The 18,121-nt window shown below is 39.8% G+C and overlaps 1 protein-coding gene across 7 annotated transcripts in view; it reads right to left on the reverse strand.

Annotated features, from left to right (window-relative positions):
• Nucleotides 1-18,121, reverse strand: part of VPS54 (VPS54 subunit of GARP complex) — a 55,132-nt gene that overhangs the window by 27,917 nt on the left and 9,094 nt on the right. For 6 of the 7 annotated variants that reach the window (XR_013956575.1, XR_013956576.1, XR_013956577.1 and 3 more), the window contains exons 3-10: nucleotides 16,387-16,548; nucleotides 15,312-15,553; nucleotides 13,750-13,828; nucleotides 11,357-11,391; nucleotides 9,894-10,025; nucleotides 6,840-7,225; nucleotides 2,325-2,451; nucleotides 1,246-1,353 (exon numbers count right to left, since the gene is read on the reverse strand). Coding sequence is in view for 4 of the 7 variants with exons in the window: in XM_080615215.1 (XP_080471341.1) it covers nucleotides 1,246-1,353; nucleotides 2,325-2,451; nucleotides 6,840-7,225; nucleotides 9,894-10,025; nucleotides 11,357-11,391; nucleotides 13,750-13,828; nucleotides 15,312-15,553; nucleotides 16,387-16,522 (1,245 nt within the window). In the remaining 3 variants the exon portion in view is untranslated. Of the gene's footprint in view, nucleotides 1-1,245; nucleotides 1,354-2,324; nucleotides 2,452-6,839; nucleotides 7,226-9,893; nucleotides 10,026-11,356; nucleotides 11,392-13,716; nucleotides 13,829-15,311; nucleotides 15,554-16,386; nucleotides 16,549-18,121 lie in introns of those variants that run through there. The other variant, XM_080615216.1, reaches the window with a different exon arrangement.

The raw sequence follows: 18,121 nt of genomic DNA on the forward strand, positions 1-18,121 counted from the left end.
GAGTCAAGTGAGAAAGTACTTGCATCATCACCAAGTCCTTTACAGGAAGTGCTGGTGCAGCCACACACATCACTGTCTGTCTTCTAATTCTGCCACAATGCTGGCAATGTGGGCCTGTGTTATCTATGCCCACTCACAACCAAATCAACAGAACCCTGGGAGTGGATAGGGAAAGCTAATCTGTTGTTTTAAAATAAAAGCCTTAAAATAATAATTAAAAACAAAAATCCCAGCTTTTAAAAGCTAGGCTCCCAATCTGGTTTATAAGAATAGCATACTGTACTAGGAGGACAAGAGAGTGTCTTCATCTGATGGCAAACCCACAACCCGATTATCCCCCAGCCTTTGAGATACAAATCAGAGGTAACTTGTAACACATTAGAATACGACTCTTGAAATAATCACATACCTTTAGGGAAGAAAAACACACAACATCCTCACATATGCATACAAACAATTAAGATGAGTAAAATTAAAAGTACCAAACATAAGCTCAAATTTCAGTCTAAGTTTCTGTTTGCAAACAAAAGCCATCAGGTCAATGCCCAAACTAGTCCATGCATTTTCCCCCACAGAAGTCATCTGAACTTTGTTTATTTGTTGGTTTTAGCTGGTTTGATCTACAAAGAGTTTGGTCTGAAAAGTCAGATTCACTATCCTAAATGGCAAATAACCACACCAATGTGGGCTTTTCTTCCAACCTTTTATCATGTGCCTATGCTTGGTCTGTGCTAACATTGAGGCAAGCAATGTTTACTGCAGCATTTGTCAGGAAATCCATTGTTTCAACTGACAAGATTTAAAATTCTCTTTCATGTATTTACATGAAGAACTTGGAGGTTTTGTTTTTCAGAGGATTTAGGGGGATTTTCGGTGTGGTTTTGATTTTTGTTTTTTTCTTTGTTGGGTGTCTTTGAAACAGTGTTACAACAACAACTACACTATTCGGGAAAGCCAAATCTTAAGAAAAAAGCTAAGTTAAACCAGGCAATTCAGAACAATGGTAACTGTACAGAGAAAGCTGTGATGTGCAGTACTTATGCTGCCTACTCCTTCCAGAAGGTCTTTTCTGCAAACAGACCTCTCTTTTTCAGGAATTCCTTAGTGTCTGCAAGCTCAGCTGCTGTAGATGAGAGACCATCCACCACCACAAAACTTTATCAGAGATGTTCTTTAACTACTTGAACAGTAATTTGTAAGGGGTTGAGGCAAGCTTGTCAGATATGTTGGAATAGTTTGGCTTACCTGTTTAATTATGTTCTTTGCAGTAATAATCATTTCATCTCCATATATTTCATAAAAATTCAGCTTTCTTTGTTTTAGAAGTCCAAATACCAGTGACACAAGTCTCTCCTTGCAAGAAAGAAAAAAAAAAAAAAGAGGACAAAAAACAGTTTTAAGAAATTGCCCAGCAGTAAGTTCATCTATCAAACACTCAGTGAACAGTATTTAGATCAGTCCAGGGCCTTGAGACTAATGCCATATTTTAACTGTACAAAGTCTCCTGCGGCAATACCAGCTGAGTCCCTCACAACCCCTTTCATGCCTATTCCTCAGTTGTGCTCATCCAATTGTGCTTAAGAACATGAGTATTTCTAGAGATTAGTGAGTTTCCTTACCCCGAGCAAGAATGGCACTAAATACAATTGCACCAGCACAAGTGAGAGGCTATCATACTGCAGCACAAAGGTGGGGAGAAACGACAGGGTAGAAATGGAAATATTTAGGTTGTTTATGAAACCCATTGATGAAACAAGACCTAACAGCTAACAGGGTCTAGCAATTACTGAAGAATAGTACAGGCAAAATCCAGAAAAATCTTTTCATGGCTAGAAAGCAATCACAATAGGTTTATCTTCAGATGTTTATGCTCTTCAGAGGAATCAGGAATATACATATTGCAAATGAAGCATGCATTCAGGGTACCCATATGCTTGATATAAGCACCCATAAATGCATAGGGAGACAGAATGAGAACAGCATGCAACTATCAGCTTTCCTTGCAAAGCTGACATTTTACAGTGAAGTAGGTATGAGAGTCCATGTTCTTTTCCACTTACAGGCTGAGGGTCACGAAGTGAACTGAGTACATTTAATCAGAGAAAAGAGGCCTGATTATTCTTAAAAAATAAAGTAGAACTGGATTGCAGTTCCATGAGATTGGTTACAATTATTTATCAAGTACAAAAAAGGGGGCAGGGGGAGAAGTGAAATACTATGAAATTATAATGTTGCTGCTAGGGATCTGAGCACATTAGTTAGTGCTAATTAAGTGTGTTAAAGATGCAAACATATTCATCAGTTTATTTTGATAACAGACATACCTCTTCTAGAATTTGGCAATCATCTTCTAGGGGTCTATTTAAATCATTGCGCGCGTATGTCGAAAACTCTGCAATCATCATTTTATCTATCAGCTTTTCCAGTTCACAAAGCTGTGAGCCAAGATGCCTAAGAAAAACAGCCATGGAGAGATGAGCTAAATAATCAACCTGAAAATGAATCATTAGTTCACAGTTGAAGAAAATAACCACCCAGCAGGTAATTTCCATGCAATCAATGCTGGCTTAATGGGGGGCTCAAATTTCCACTTCTTAGAGCAGTTGAAACCATGCATCTGTCAGAGGCACCACCACCTTGCAGTGGAACATATGGACTTGAATATTGATGGAGGGTAAAAACTGGAATTAGGGCTTTATTTTTGGAAGGTGTTACATACCTCTCTTCCCAGTGAAGCAAACCAGAACTGAGAATACTCAATGCTTGTCAGTATAAAGGTGTTAAAAAGAAGGAATACTTCCTTTGCTTGCCCATTTCCTCAGCTCATCAGTTCTTCCACTTCAAACATTTGAGCTTTTAATGTGGTCACAGATTTAATTCACATGACTGAGATGCAGTAATAGCTTTAAATGATACAATGGCTTTCAGAGAACACAGAACACTTTTCATATTTCCTATTTTTATGCTACTCTAAATTAAAAATATTATTCCCATGTATTGCAGATTTTAAAACATATTCTGCAGACTGTTGTCATACAGACCCACAAGGGAATTTCTCACATCAGAAATGTCGATCAGTCTTCATAAGTTGCGCAGCTAGAGAAACTTTTAGCAGAGTAAAATTAAAAGTGAGAATTTCAGACATGCCAAATACTTTCAGCCATGCTTTCCAACTTCCACTGACAGTGCGAGCACCAAGGATCTGCAAAAAACAGACTGCTGCTTCTTTTGAGAAGAAAGGAAGAAAAAGAAATAGACACTTTTCCAATGAGAATTAACACGAGCTGTGGTATTTCAGATAAACCTGAACACAAAATGGGCATGATGAACATGCGTGGCTCACTAGCTTTAATTTAGTGCTGGTGTAAGCTGGACCATTAGCTTGCACAGAGCAGCAAAAATATCTTGGGACTCCCTGGTAGGAGCACTGCTGTACCAATGCAAAACCCACAGCATCCAGCCTTGCAGACCACCTAGGGCAAAGTCAGCACGAGGGTGTGAGGAAGCACGATGCCAGAGTTGCTCCTCCCTGCAGAAGCCCACATGGCCCAGCACTACAGTGAACTGAATGAATCTTGCTGGATCTGCGTGAAGCAGATTAATTTCTTTAATTTTAAGATGACCAGGGATGTGCCTGCTTTGGAAATTGTTGGTCAAGAACTGGCTGGGATAGACAAAATGAACACATTTCAAACACCTAATTTAAACAAAAATGCCCTCTAGGAAATCCAAGCCAGTTGCACCATGGACATGTCAAACCAAACCAAACAGAAACAAACCCTAAAGATTATTATTTGCAACTGGAGTTGCAAAACTTACTGCAAGACTACTATCTACAACACAAAGGCTTCTACTTAGGTAAGCGCAGATTTCCCTTCAGTAAATTATGTCTGTAACTGTGCCTACATACAGTGAAGCACACCATAACCTACCCTCTCAAACCTCAGGTTATGGAAACATCCAACAAGAGTTCCCAGCACTTTGCCCAAGATGTTCTAGCTCCTAACAACAAAAAATATCCCTCCACCCTAGAAGATGCAGGAACAAGTTAAACCTTAATTCATAGACCATCAAAACATCGTGGTGATTATCGTCTGAGAGGTACCAGTCACACATCAGGTCCTTTCAGTGACTGAGTAACTAAAATCCTCTGATGTCAAATTAGGAGTGCAGGGTAAAAGTTCTTTAAAAATACACAGATGATAACTGTTTTTCCAAGTATCTCTGTTTTACTGTATAAAAAAGTATAAATGTGTGGTTTCCCAGCATACCCGTGCGAAAAACTCACCATAACTCCAACAACTCAGTAAGGACTGAGAGAACAGTGTAAAAACTGGCAGTACACATTTGCAATTTAGTGAACATGTTAAGTTTTCTCAAGTTGGTTTTTTTTTTGGTAAAATTAATTGGTAAATTTAAAATTTGGTAAAATTAAAAAGATGAACTTGAAACAGAACTTTAATTCTATCTTATAGTAGTAGCAAGCAAAAGTCACAGTTATGACTGATACATAAAATCACTGGGGACATTAACCTAGATTAAAGACACCAATTTATAACCTCCCAGCACCATTAATGCGCTTTACTTTTTTGCTATAATTAGAAACAAATTACAAAAATAAAAAAGTTCTTGTATATGAATGAGAAGAGATACTAATTATTTAGAAAAATGAGATACTGATTTAGAAGTTAACCTCTTAAAATAAATCAGGCATTTAACTCACTTGACAACTGTGGCATTCTTGCTCAGAACAAAGCAAGAACATCCACTTGGTGTTTCTTGGAAAAAGCTGAAGTATTTGTGTATGCCATCAATTTAGATCTTTTTATAAATACTATTTATTTTTAGAAATGCAACATTCTACTGGGAAGTTTTATCAGGATCTCCATCTCTCCACTGCACATTATCTCCAGACACTATATACACAGGCCACTTTGAGAACAACTGCGCAGGGCTTCTCAACTGCACTTGCATCTCCTGTGGAGGTGACAACTTAGGTTGTATTGGACTCACCTTTCTAAACCATTAATATCCAAAGAAGAAGGGACACTTCCCACTTACATCACTATTTTTAACTCTTTCAAAGTGCAATTTTAAGATACTGGCACGTTCCTGGGACATGATGTACACCAACCGCAGTACCAGCAGAACTGCACACTCCGCTGACACAGCACATCAGTTACTTGATTGCAAAACACAACTAACTGATGTTGTCAAGGGGTTGTAGAAGTACATTCATTATCAGCAAGGTAGATACAAATGTGACTAAGTTGACAGCTGCGCACCATAATCAAGGAGTTAAGTGCAGAAACAGTAAAGAGGAAAGAAACTGCGCTGAGGTGTCTGAAGATGGACCATCTAAGCGAAAAGAAAACGACTAAGAGCTGCTACCACCTTCCAACAGTTTATAGTGTATATATTTATAAAAATTTTTATATTTATGTATTATATTCAGATATTTATAATATTTTATGTATTTATTTTATATATTCTATTTATATATTAGCTCTTCATAAATATATATATTTTTTAATATATATTTATATTTTAAAATACTTTTTCTGAGATCTTTTCTACATAAAATTTGAGTCTTTTTCCAAACTGGCTAGAAGGGATGTTAGAAAAGGAGCTCATGAGAACAGATGAAAAAGAGAAGTAACTGTATACAGTTCTGAACATTCATATTACAGTTATTGAGCAACAACCACGCTTTTATTGTGCAAGCCTGGAACCACAAAGCTGTGGGAACCACACAACCCCTAAACAAAACACAACCACCACCAGCATGAAGTTCTAAAACTAAGTATATAGCTCCTGAACAGGCTGATGCAAGCTTCAGAGCTGATTCAACATAGACTACTTCTGCTATCATAGAATACTTCTGCTATCATAGTGGCAGCCTTGTATGCCCCACTTTTAAACTCTGTATGACAGTTATGATAGCTTATTTTAAATCAGATAAAAGGATTCCACTGTATTAAAACTCTTGCCTATCACAGGGGGACCCTGCCCAGTGCAGTGGCACCTCCCAAGTGGAGCTCTAAGCATCCACTGCTAACAGAAGCAGCCAGCACAGGACCTTGGACTCACCAACTCCCATTACTTTAGCAAACATGGGTAAAAAACAGTAGCAACAGCAGCTCGGGAAGCACCTTCCCACTGTTTCTCTCCTTCCCAACTTCAGCAGCTCACAGAACTAGATTTTTCAGTCAGATGAAGCAAAAGGAAGCAACCCCTGGCCGTGGGGGTTGCTCTCTACAAGAGCAGACATGGCTGAAACCATCCCATCTGACCAGATGTCAACCTCAGACAGCATTTTCAGCCATGGTTTGATAGCTCAGCACTGGCTTTTCCTGGCAAAGCTTCTTCCAGCACAAGCACAGGCTGGAGGCTGACCTATGTGACACATGCTCCGTGCATGCTCCTGTAACATCACAAGCCTTGGTCAGTACTACAGACACTGGCCCATAGTATCTCTGGGGTGCTGCCTGCATGAGGACTGCAGACCACCACTTGGAAGCCATGTTTCAGCTGTGGGCTACAAGCCCTGCAACATGAAGGTTCAGCCACTGCCTGGCTCTACTCCCAAACCACCTGTAAACAAGAATGGAGTACAAAGCAAGCATTTAGATGTTAGAAGTTCACTCCCCCCCTCAAAATTATTTCTGTCACATGCATCAGTCACACTGCTTATACCACACTTAACATTTTGTACCTTCTATGCTATGTTCTCCATGAACGAACAAACAAAAGTAAAAGAAACCCTTTCAACCAGCATAATATGCTCAATGTATTACAGCTCTACTTGCATTTTAGTAATTTCCGAGATGATTACCTACCGGAAACTGTGAATGCCTTGAAGCTCTTGCTGTAACACCTCCTGTGTGGTTGCTATTAAGTCCAAAGCTCCAACAAACTCAGAAGTGGATAGCAGCAACTGTACCGTGGGCTGTGTTTGGTGTACAGTAGCCATTAACTTCAGTTTATTGTATGCTTTTATACAGTTATTTCTGGTGAGTGACAGTCTTAAAACTCGAAGTGATCCTTCACACATTACTTTATCAATTTGGGCGATTTTCTCTCTAAGTAATTTTACAGCCTGGGAGGTTTTCCTGAGGTAGTCCTGCAACTCATGCTGAGAGGTCATTGCATGAAAAAATGCTTCTGAGCGCAGAGAAATCTGATGTGCAATATTGACTTCCACAATATCCAGATAATGGCTCAGCTAGAAAGAAGAGGGAGGAGGAAAAACAAACAGCATTGTCATGACTTGGCAAGTTTATGACCATGCAAATACACTTCCAGGGTATTTGTCTTATTGTATCATGAGAAAATTTTGCTAATAAAAATCAAAGCTGTTTGACAGATTAGCAAGCAAATAGCTACCTGCTGTGGTTTGATCATTTGTTTTTAAATGAGTTCAAAATCACTTCCGGAAGGCTGACTTGATGCCTCTTCTGCCTGAATATTATAAGGTAGAAGAGCAAATAACTTTAAAATACTCAAGCTTTTGTACCACACGGATGCACACTGACCCTGTTAGTGGCCATTAACCAGGAGACAGCTCTGGATATCGGCTTGCAAATAAAAACAGCATACACATGCAAATACATTATGTACTTCGGATCACTGAAGCTGCTAAAGATGCATCCCGACTACACTCGATGGAATGGCTCTGTTCATTTATAAGGCTGTAGCATCTTCTTTGTAGAAAAATCCTCAGGATATATCTGGCTGCAGGGGTTTTTTGCCAACCAGCTGGAGTTCCTATTAAGCATATTTCATGTGCACTGGCACTGTGGGATTCCCAGACACAGAGTATGCCTACATGTTTAGAAGCTAAAATTCAAAATCTCTATGTCAAACAGTTACCAGACCACTGGGTTGGCCCTGATTATTTGAGCAGTAAAAGCTCTGTGTTCTGGCTTATGCTGAATATGCAAACTCAAAGGACTGAGGCATTAGGATGCTCATCTGAATGCTAATACTCAGATGACCTGGTTTCTAAGAGGTGCCAAGCACTCAAACCTCATGCTGAATTTCAAAAGGCCCATCCAGAGATGGAAAGAAAATCAGCTGGAGAATGTTTCCTTCTTACAATTATTTTCATCCTGCATGTATTTAACACCAGGAATTTATTCAATATGCAAACCCATCTTTTTTGTACTAAGTTTAATCAAAAACATCCTCCACCAAGCAGCTGTGACACACCTAGCCCACAGGAAAAGCTGAGACAGACTGCAACACAGGGATCAGAGGGAAGGTTATGATGATTATTTATTTGATTATACCAACCAGATGCCCCAGGTCCCTCCATTATGCTAAGTGGGGTAGAACAAACAGAACAAAATTATAGTACCTGCCTCATAGAGCTTACAGTCCCAATGTAGGGCAAGACATGGAAGGAGGTAAGGAAGAGAAGAATGTCAGGGAGAAATTGTTCAAGTAGATCAGCAGCAGTCAAAAAGCACTAATAGCTGACGTATGTATGCTTATAGCAGGGTTTTCCAAATCCTGTTGAAAACCAGTGCCTGGAGCTAAGGCTAATTATGGCAGCAGGGTGCCTATTTATACACGGTTAAGTGTAAACCTCATGCAGTTCAGAGCCTTTAAAAAGTAAAACAAAAATTTTGGCCCATTTCAGCAATACGAAGCAGTGTAATAATTTGTCAGGCATATGGCTTTGGAGGCAACAGAACTGCTTTATACTATCGAGATATTTGTTATCACCTCTCCAAAGCAGCATAGCTCATGCCTATTCAAAGCCTTATTTTCACTCTACTGCATCAGAGGCCTTTGGGTCTCCTCTGCATTAAGTCCATGTTGAGTGTCCATCCTGCTGCTGCCAAGCACACTTTTTGAGGTTAAATCATATGCCAGGCACTGCTTTTTCATCTTCAGACAGCAAAACTGCCCCAAGAAACTCCAAAGAAGTATTCCTCCAAATTTAGGTATGGAGGACAACCCAACAAATGATAAGTTAGCCTGCCGCAGAGCCTTCCTCTTCCTCCAGGCCTGGCAGGAGAGCAGGATGGATAACTCCTGGAAATGTGGAAACACCTTCCGGAGGATCTCATGTTACTGTTTCTTAAGGCACCTCACTGCTATTTCTTTTTCTTTCCCCCTCCTCGCTCCCAGAAGCTTTAGTAGATAACACAGGAGGGAAAACCGAAGTTAGAAAACACTCCAAAATTGCACAGATTTTCTATAAGCATTTTATAGGTATTTGTACCATTAAAATGATTCACTGTGGAATTTTTCTATAGTGTGACTACTTAACAAAACATTAAAAAAAGACCAAGTAAAGACTTCCGTTTCCAATATGAAACTCCTCTGCTTTCACACTCTCCAATGCACTCAAGCCCTTTGTGAAATACAAAAATGGATCAGTGCAGATAACATGACAAAAGTGACAGGAAGTGCCTGACATACAAAACCCTTAGGATTTAATATTTCTTTCAGCACAAAACCACAGTGCCTTGAATCTGGTTTTCCTGAGATGTGAGAAAGCAATGGTCTTACACAGTGTACAACCTCTAGCTTTCCCTTCTCAGAGAACTGCTCTTCCTCCCTAACAAACAGCTCCATACCTCTGAAGTTTCTCAGTATATACCTGCTTCACTAAGTTCCAGTAGCCACAAAGAGCCAGTTATTATGTCATATACAGATTCTTTTTTATCAGATTTGATAGATTTATTCAGCAGGGGAAAAAAAGTTCTTTTCAGCAAGATGCTTCCTGCATTGTTTACTAAGAACCTGCAGCCTGGTGTAAAGTGAGAGATAACAAAGCCCACAACAGTGATACCTCAACAAACAGTACAGAACAGCAGCAATGTTTCTTTGCAGTAACTAACAGCTGCGATGGATAATGACATTTCGTATGACAGTTGTACCTTTTCTTGAAGTAACCTGGAGGAAGCTGCATCACGATTTCCTTTTCCACCAGCAGTACTAAAATGAGACCATGGTAAAACGGCATTAAAGGTTAAGGAATCTTCCAATGCAAAATCTGGTTTCATAAAAATCTGAAACAGAAAAACAAAAGAAATAAATGCGCCTCCCTCACCCCTACAATTTCCTCCCAAGTTAAACACACCTCCCATCTCATGAAGCTAGAAGGGACCTTATTTGTTAATGTCAAAAAACAAGCTTTCATTTATCCAGGCAAACAAACTCATTCCAGACCTTCCAACTGATTTTCTTCACACTTAAAACTTGTGTGATCTGACAAAGTCTTATCTTCCTAGAAGTGGTAGGCATAGCTCCAAAATTACACAGGCTATCAAGCATCCAAGATGATGTGAACATCCTGAGTGTGAAAGGGTAGGCAGTATTAAACTTCAGGTGCATCCCCTAAAGGATCAGAGCAAACTGAGTTTTTCAATACCAGGGGCATCCTACTGCTGATCTGCTCGTTTCTGGGGTTATAGCTTCTACCAGAGTGAGGATCCAGCCAGCCGTCAGGGTGCACCAAGTGTTGCCTGAGAGGGAATAGCTGATCTCCTTTAGCACAATGCAGCAAACATGCTTGTCATGGAAAAGAGTCAGTAACATAACATTAACTACACATCTTGGAGAACTATTAATCCAAAACTCCCCGATTATGTTACTTTTACTTGACGAAACTGGTACAGATGTTAAGCTTCCAGGCAGACAGTAGCACCTTTTCCCCGTATTTATGAAGTGTAATTTTAAAAGGTTTAACATAGACTATAGCATCACACCACATGCAAAACATTCTTGTTTCATGGACTTCAAACATTGCAGTGACAGCTATTCAAATAACAGCCTACGTGACTGGCACAGAGACGGTGACCCATACTAACACTGACTTCTTAATGTACATAGAAAAAATTATTCAGCCTGAAATGGAATCTGGAGTTGCGTCTTTTGTCAACCTGTCACAAAAACACCCCACATCATATACACTGCAAGCATATATGCAAGAGGGCTTTGCTCAAAGATTCAAGGAGCTAAATCTAATGTTGTACACTGTGCAATATTCAAGCTTCCATCAAGCTCTTCACTTCTCATTTCCTCCTAGGATACAGAGCGGCTAACTGTTCCCAGCTCTGATGTTTTAACTATTAAAGATGAAAAAACTAATGGCAATTGTATTCTACTTAAAGAGAAAAGTCAAGACCACAGAAAACAGCAGCAACAAACAAAAAAAAAAGGGGGAAAGAAAAAACAGATTGTTCTTAGTCTTTTAAATTCTGAGCACTGCAGATCCTCTTGAGAATCAGCTCAAGTAATCAGCCTGGGCAAAATCTCTACAAAGAAGAGAGTACATTCTTATATTCACAACTACATTTGAGAAATCCTCATAAAAGCTTCGTGTGCACAGGGACCATACCTTAGGTACTTGTTCCAGATCTGTCCTGGATTTATCTACAATTAAACAAAATAGGAATAGTCATTCATCAGCAAACAGTTACCATGAATACTGTTAAACTCTATCAGGAAGTTTTCAAGACAACAATGCCAGGTTCCACACAGGGGACACACAGAGTGGGTGGACAAGGTTAAAACTGAAATGAAACATTCTGACTGAACACGAGGAAAACCTTTTTCACCATGAGGACAATCAAGCACTGGAGCAGGCTGCTCAGAGGGGCTGGGTATGCTCCGTCCTTGGAGGTTTTCAAGGCCCAAGTAGATAAAGCCCTGAACAGCTTGGCCTGATCTCCCAGCCAAACTGGCTTGAGATGGCAGCTGCAGTAAAGACCTTCTGAATTCCCTTCCAACCTGAAATAGTCTGATTCTGCAAAACACTCTTTGGTTCTTAGTTGATCTGTTCCTTACTTTATTTGGTTTGAAATACGTAAGACAACCTAGGAATCATTTTGCTGGCCTTAGTCCTTAGACAGATCAACTGCAATGAAAGTGAAAGGCCAAGTCTTGTGGGCTAGAGTTAGAGGAAAACAGGTAATGCCAACAAAAGAAATTACAGAAAATAAAGAGTTTCAGTTTCCCAAATGATGCTTCTACCAGGAACTGTCCATCTACCCCAGAAGCTCCCTGCTACTTTGGTGACACAGTAATTTTCTCTTGTGTAAAAACAAAGGACTCTTTCAAAATGGATTAAGCTAAGCCTGAAGAAGGAACTCTTATTTTGCAGTATGCGCCACAGATAAGACTCATTCAGGAACAGCTATTCCAAAGTAACACCAATCACAGAGAAACCCTACAGAAGGACTTCCTTTTGCACGGAAACAGAGGAAGAAAGCCAACTGAAAGAACTTGATCAAAAGGAGTATGCTACTGAATGCTTCTTGCTGTGTTACCTGTAAACATGGATATAGACAAGCCTGATCAAACACTGACTGGCAAATGAACCCTTTTATGGTAATATTTTTGAGAAAATAAAATAAATTAAACATTAAAAGCTTGCTCCAGGATGTGACTGTTTATTTTCCTTTTTCTTGTCATTTCTTTTTCATTTTGCCTCTCACCTTCCTTCGTCCAGTTTCATATTAGCTGAACTACATCTCTAAAATCTTGAAATTCAGCCTTGCTACACATGCAGACACCAAAGGAAGTTCGCCAGGTAATCTTTGCTAACACTAAACAGAGGAATACTAAGCAGAAACTGGCCATGAACAGCATGAAACACAGGAAAAGGCAAAATCCTGCACCTGGACAGAAATAACTCCAGACACCATTAAAGGCAAGTGGTCTAGTAGCCAGAAAGCACCCCTGCAGAGAGGGACCTGGGATTCTGGCAGGTAACAAACTGACCATGATGCAGCAGGGCACTCCTGCCTATGGCAAAGCATCCTGAGTCGCATTAGACACAGCACTGTCAGCAGGTTGAGGGAAGGTAATCCTCCCTCTCTCCACTCAGCACGGGCAAGACATCTGTGCCCAATTCTGAGCTCCCCAGTACAAGACAGACCTACATATACTGGAGTGAGTCCAGTGAAGGATCACAAAGATGATTAAGAGACCAGGAGTGGTTGAGAGAGCTGAGACTGCTTAGCCTCAAAAAGATTGGGGGTATCTTAACAATGTTTTCAAGTACCTAACGGGAAGGCGTAAGGAAGACAGAGCAGGCTCTTCTCGGTGGCACCCAGTGACAGGACAAGAGGCAATGGGCAGAAACTGATAAATTAAAAATGCCATCTGAACATAAGGAAAATACTTTTACAGTGAGGGTGGTCAAACACTGAAAGAGTGTTTACACAGCTAGACAGCCTGTGTACATTTATCCATCCATGGATGAACTCAAAACGCAGCTGGACCCTGTCCTTCTGTAGGTCACCCTGCTTGAGCAGGTGGTTTGGAGTAGACCGTTTTGAGATGTCACTTCCCACCTCTGCCATTCTGTGATCCCCAGCCAGGGCAGAGAGACAGGAATGGCCCAGTGCCATTCTTCGCTGCAAAGTCAACAGCTGCTGACACAACAGTTTCCACAGATCTTAAATAAAAGGAAGTTAAAGAAAAGACTGGCAGGCACGTAATGACCTGCCATGAATGCAAACATGACAAGGAAAAGTTTAAGAGCATGCATAATAAGCATTCTGACCTATAAAATATCAGCAGTGGTCATGAATACTTCTAAGTCAACCATATCTGGGTTTTCAATTATTGTTACAAAGAAATCATCATCAGTGTTATTGTACATGAAGCCTTCAAGCAAGTAAAAGAGATTATCGGCATGCTACAGCATTTGGTTTTGAATGCTATAACACACTGATAATAAAATGAAATTACTTTTTAAAGACTAGGGAAAAGCTCTGACTGTACCGTGGGTGTGTAACAGAGTCCTGTCGAAGGTATCTTTAGGAGTACAAATGTTCTTGCACCTTTCATGAACCTTCTCTCTCTGTAAAAGAGAAAATACAGTAAAGAATTATTCTGAAGCTTAAACAAGACATTTTGTTTCCTTTGAAACAGAATATTCTGCATATTTTCAGTGAAACATAGGTTTCACTGGAATCAAATAATTCTGGTAAGTTCTTAACACAACAGCATTTTTTCCTCTTAAAAGCCCAGATGATGTTTGTCCAGGTGAAATGTACCAAAAATTGCAGCCTGTAGTTGATATGCTGTTTTTCTCTGTATCTTTACACCTCAAGAGAGAAAGGACACAGAAGTTCTTGAAGAGGCACAATAACTTCTCTACATGATGAGACAGAACCATAATTCAATTGTGATTACATATCCAAACATTTGATTTCTAATCCAGAAAGCACACTAACACACAGTGAATGACTTTTCATCGTTAAATTAAACTGGATTCAAAGTAGAAATTGGCTCCACATCTAACGAGTGCCTTTCTGAAACCACATATCTTGTTTTGTCATGCTGAGTTTCAAATTTTATCTCCAGGTGTAAAAACCACCAGAGACCACAGTGGTGAGAAACCGCATTTCTAAAGAACACTGATGTTAGCTAGATCTCTGCTAGAAGCTACATCACAGGTCAGCTCTCTCTTCTCAAAATCTTCTTTCATTTAGCAGTCCCCGCATTACATGCTCATTTCAATGGATTAGCTCTCAGACATATTAAATGTTGAATGTGTGAACTAATGGCAATAGTTCAGTTACAGACAATTCACTTTGACATTCTTTAACTATGATGTATACAAGTAACACTTCCTGCAGCCAATTCTGTACCAGCCAGAAAAAAAAAAACAAAAACAAAAGAAAGTTACAAACCAAGGAAGCAGAAAACAGTGGGAGACTTCTACATATTCTTTCAGTCAGAAAACAAGAAAAAAGAATACTACATACTTACTGACACCTGTATTTTAAGAGTTTGTAGAAGTCTCCTACTGGTCCTGGTGTCCTTAGATGTAGCTTAAACTTTCCTGTTACAAAAGAAATCATTGAGATAATAGGCCTATTTATAGTTTAAGAACTCCACGTATAAATGTTTAAATTAGAGACTGAAAAAAAACAAACCTCCAATCCTTGCAGTACATAGTCATGTTTTATATTTGATCCAAAGGTCTGAAAATGCTATGTTGAACTGTAAAGCCCAATCATTAAACAATCCTTAAAGAAAAAGGATCAATAATCAGAAAGAATAAATATGAACTGTAAGCACTGCTGCAGAGCTCAGTATTCAGAAATACAAATGAAAAAACCCCATGAAATTGCCTAGAGAGAACTTAGACTGCATTTTCCACACTACTAATAGTGAGATTACAAAACAAGAAATGCCTAATGAAGACTCAACAAGCACTGAAGAGCAAATTAATTATCAGCTAGCTGTGTAAGGGACCACTATCAGGGACAATCTCTAATTAAAAGAAGGATCTCAAATCTCTCCTAGTACTGTGTGTATCAAATTCTGGTTCTTACCGGAGCGATTTCCTGTTGGTATAATGCAAAATGTTCCTTGGTGATCTGTGGGAGGTAGAATGAAGGCGTGACTTCAGTGTCCACAAAGTCCACTCCCCATGTTTTTGTAAAGAAATCAGATTCCCTTTTTGCTAACCTAGGATCATTTAGTGCTGCTGGGAGATTGACTTTGGAATGATAAATAGTCCATCTGTGCTGATCCGCAACTAGAGATGGGCTGTCACATAAATTATGGGGATCGCCTGCAGGGCAAAAGACAAGACAGTGTGTTAAGGTAAGAAACTGAAAATTGTATTTCTGCTAAAGTGTGGTTCTCAAGCAAACCATGTTTTCACGATTACATAGTGGATTGGAATTAGCTATGCAAAAGTCTCCTTCTGCAACACTAACTTGCATTTCTTCTATCAGATTAACCAACACAAGTTTTGCACAGTGGTGTATTTATACTCATTAAATATATTTAGCTCAACATTAGCTTTTACTGAAGAGAAAGAAATCCCAAACACAAACATATTTTGAAAAATCTGAGCTCAATCCAAAGCACAGTTGAAATTCATTAGCACTACATTTCATAATTCTGAAGACCCCACCTACTCCTTTTTATAAACTAAGATTTAGTATAGCACTGCAGCTGGAACTGTGAACAAAACCTGGGTTTACAATAGCACTAGAGACTTACGACAGTGCTAGAGACAGATCTTGGTCTCTTGCTTCCTACTGCAAGAGGGCTGGGTTGATTCACAGAAGTAATGCAGCTAGATTCCAAGCACACTGGACGGGTCTGTTACAGTCGCTGACAGAATATACCCTCTTCTTACATGTAGTATGGATCATAGCTATAATGTGAAATCACATAAGCAAGATCTCATCTATAATGTGGACATCTGAAATCAAGCTGCAACTAGGAAGGCTCTCCCACTGCTCCAAAGGGACACTGGGTGGTACAAAGCAGAATTACAGTGTACTTTTAAATGAGACTACGGCTTAGTGCACTATACCCAGTATACAAGAACTGAACAATTGTCAATGGATTAGCAAGTTTAACTCCATTTTCACTCTCCTTGCACACCATTACCTGTAGGTTCCTTGGGACACACATCAGGCAGTGACTGCACAGGTCGAAAGCGTTTCGTGGCATCCATTTCCTTTTTAAAGAAAGCATCACTGCTGTTTGACTGAGGCACTGGTGAAGAACTGTGTCTTGATGCCATTGCATAAAATCACCACTTGATAAAAGCTAAATAAGAAACAATAAATATCAAGACTTCAGTACAAAGATGTGGTTACAGACTGTATCAAAACAATGACACTCCATCAGCTGCACGGTAATTTTTTAACTGCAACACTTAATGGACATTTCAACAGTAACAGGGGAAAGATTATTTTAAAGGTGAAAATTAAAAGCAGAATGTAACTTCACAGCCTGTTGTCTCCCACACTTTAAAGTTTGGACAGTAGCTTGTTCTTGCATGCACGACCAATAAAATTGTGCATTCAAAAAAAAACTTTCAGGCAATTCTTCCTTTCTATTGCTGTAACTACTGCAGCCATACTGCACATATTCACAACAGAACTGCCTCACTGGTAGCAGAAAGCTTGAGTGGACAAATATAGGGCCCTCCACATCACACAGCCCCCCTACCTACTACGCTCAGTGACTGCAGGGAGCACATCACCTTTTGCAGCTGGTTCCCATCATGCTTTTGATTATTTTGGGGGCTGCACTCCACAACAACCACAACAGCCCACGCAGGGCTAGGAAAAAGACACAAATGATGCCAGTCTTCAAAAAACTGCTTTGCAGACCAGCAACTACTGGCAGTTGAGACAAACCTCAGAAAAACTAACCCATCTGCAGGATGGGCTTAGGCCAGGATTAAAGGCCCACATAACCGCAGCTGAGGGAGCTCACAAGCCCATGCCCACCTCAAAGAGGCTTCCTGCAACTGCTCTACTCAAGAGATGGGCAGAGCATCCTGTGAGAGGTCTCGCATGCCATGCTCAGTGAGGCTTAACCACAGCGAGATACATGCCTCAGTGAGAAAGGCAACAGGTGAAGGTGGGGTATTCTACGTCCTCACTGTTGCACTGCCTTAACATTAGGACCCCAGCAACAGGAGGTTCGCTCTTTTTTCCAAAGGAGGAGGTCTGCAACCTATATTCCTGGTTCTGACAAGCAACAGCTACCCACAGATACCATATATTATTCATGATTTCTAGTAATTTAAATAATCAGATTTCAGACAAATCAGAATCTGAAGAATACAAGCACACCAGAAAAGCACGAGCAGGTACTATCCATACAACACATATTTTATCACCTGAATCAGGAAAATTGACAATTCAACTTTTCATGGCTGCCTAGTAAAATAAACTATAGTTTATTTCAGCATAAAAAGTATTTGCAGAGAGTGGACACTTAAAAAATAATTCAAAAAGCTCTGGATTATGGAATATCCCACTAATTTTCAGCTTTCAGGATTTTAAGCTCCCAAATTTGAAAATAAGCAGCCTTACAAATTTTACGCCAGGGCTGAACAATGTAATGAGTTCTTTCCATCTGTAAACAAAGCTGCATTTCCATCAAAGTATGGGTTGAGGCAGTAGTAAACTGCAGAACTATTAGAGGTTTGAGAGTTTATTAAAACACCCCCATAACGTACAGCTCAAAGAGTGCCCATTCAAAGGGACTAATATGATTCCTCACCTTCAAAGAGAAATAAATACAGCTAGCAAGATCTTAGCGTTGAACTACCAACCCTTAATGGACACCTAAATTACTCACTACCCTGTGAAGGAGCACAAAAAGA

Source organism: Psittacula echo (assembly GCF_963264785.1).
Source record: "Psittacula echo genome assembly, chromosome: 4".
Classification (NCBI taxonomy): Eukaryota; Metazoa; Chordata; class Aves; order Psittaciformes; family Psittacidae; genus Psittacula; species Psittacula echo.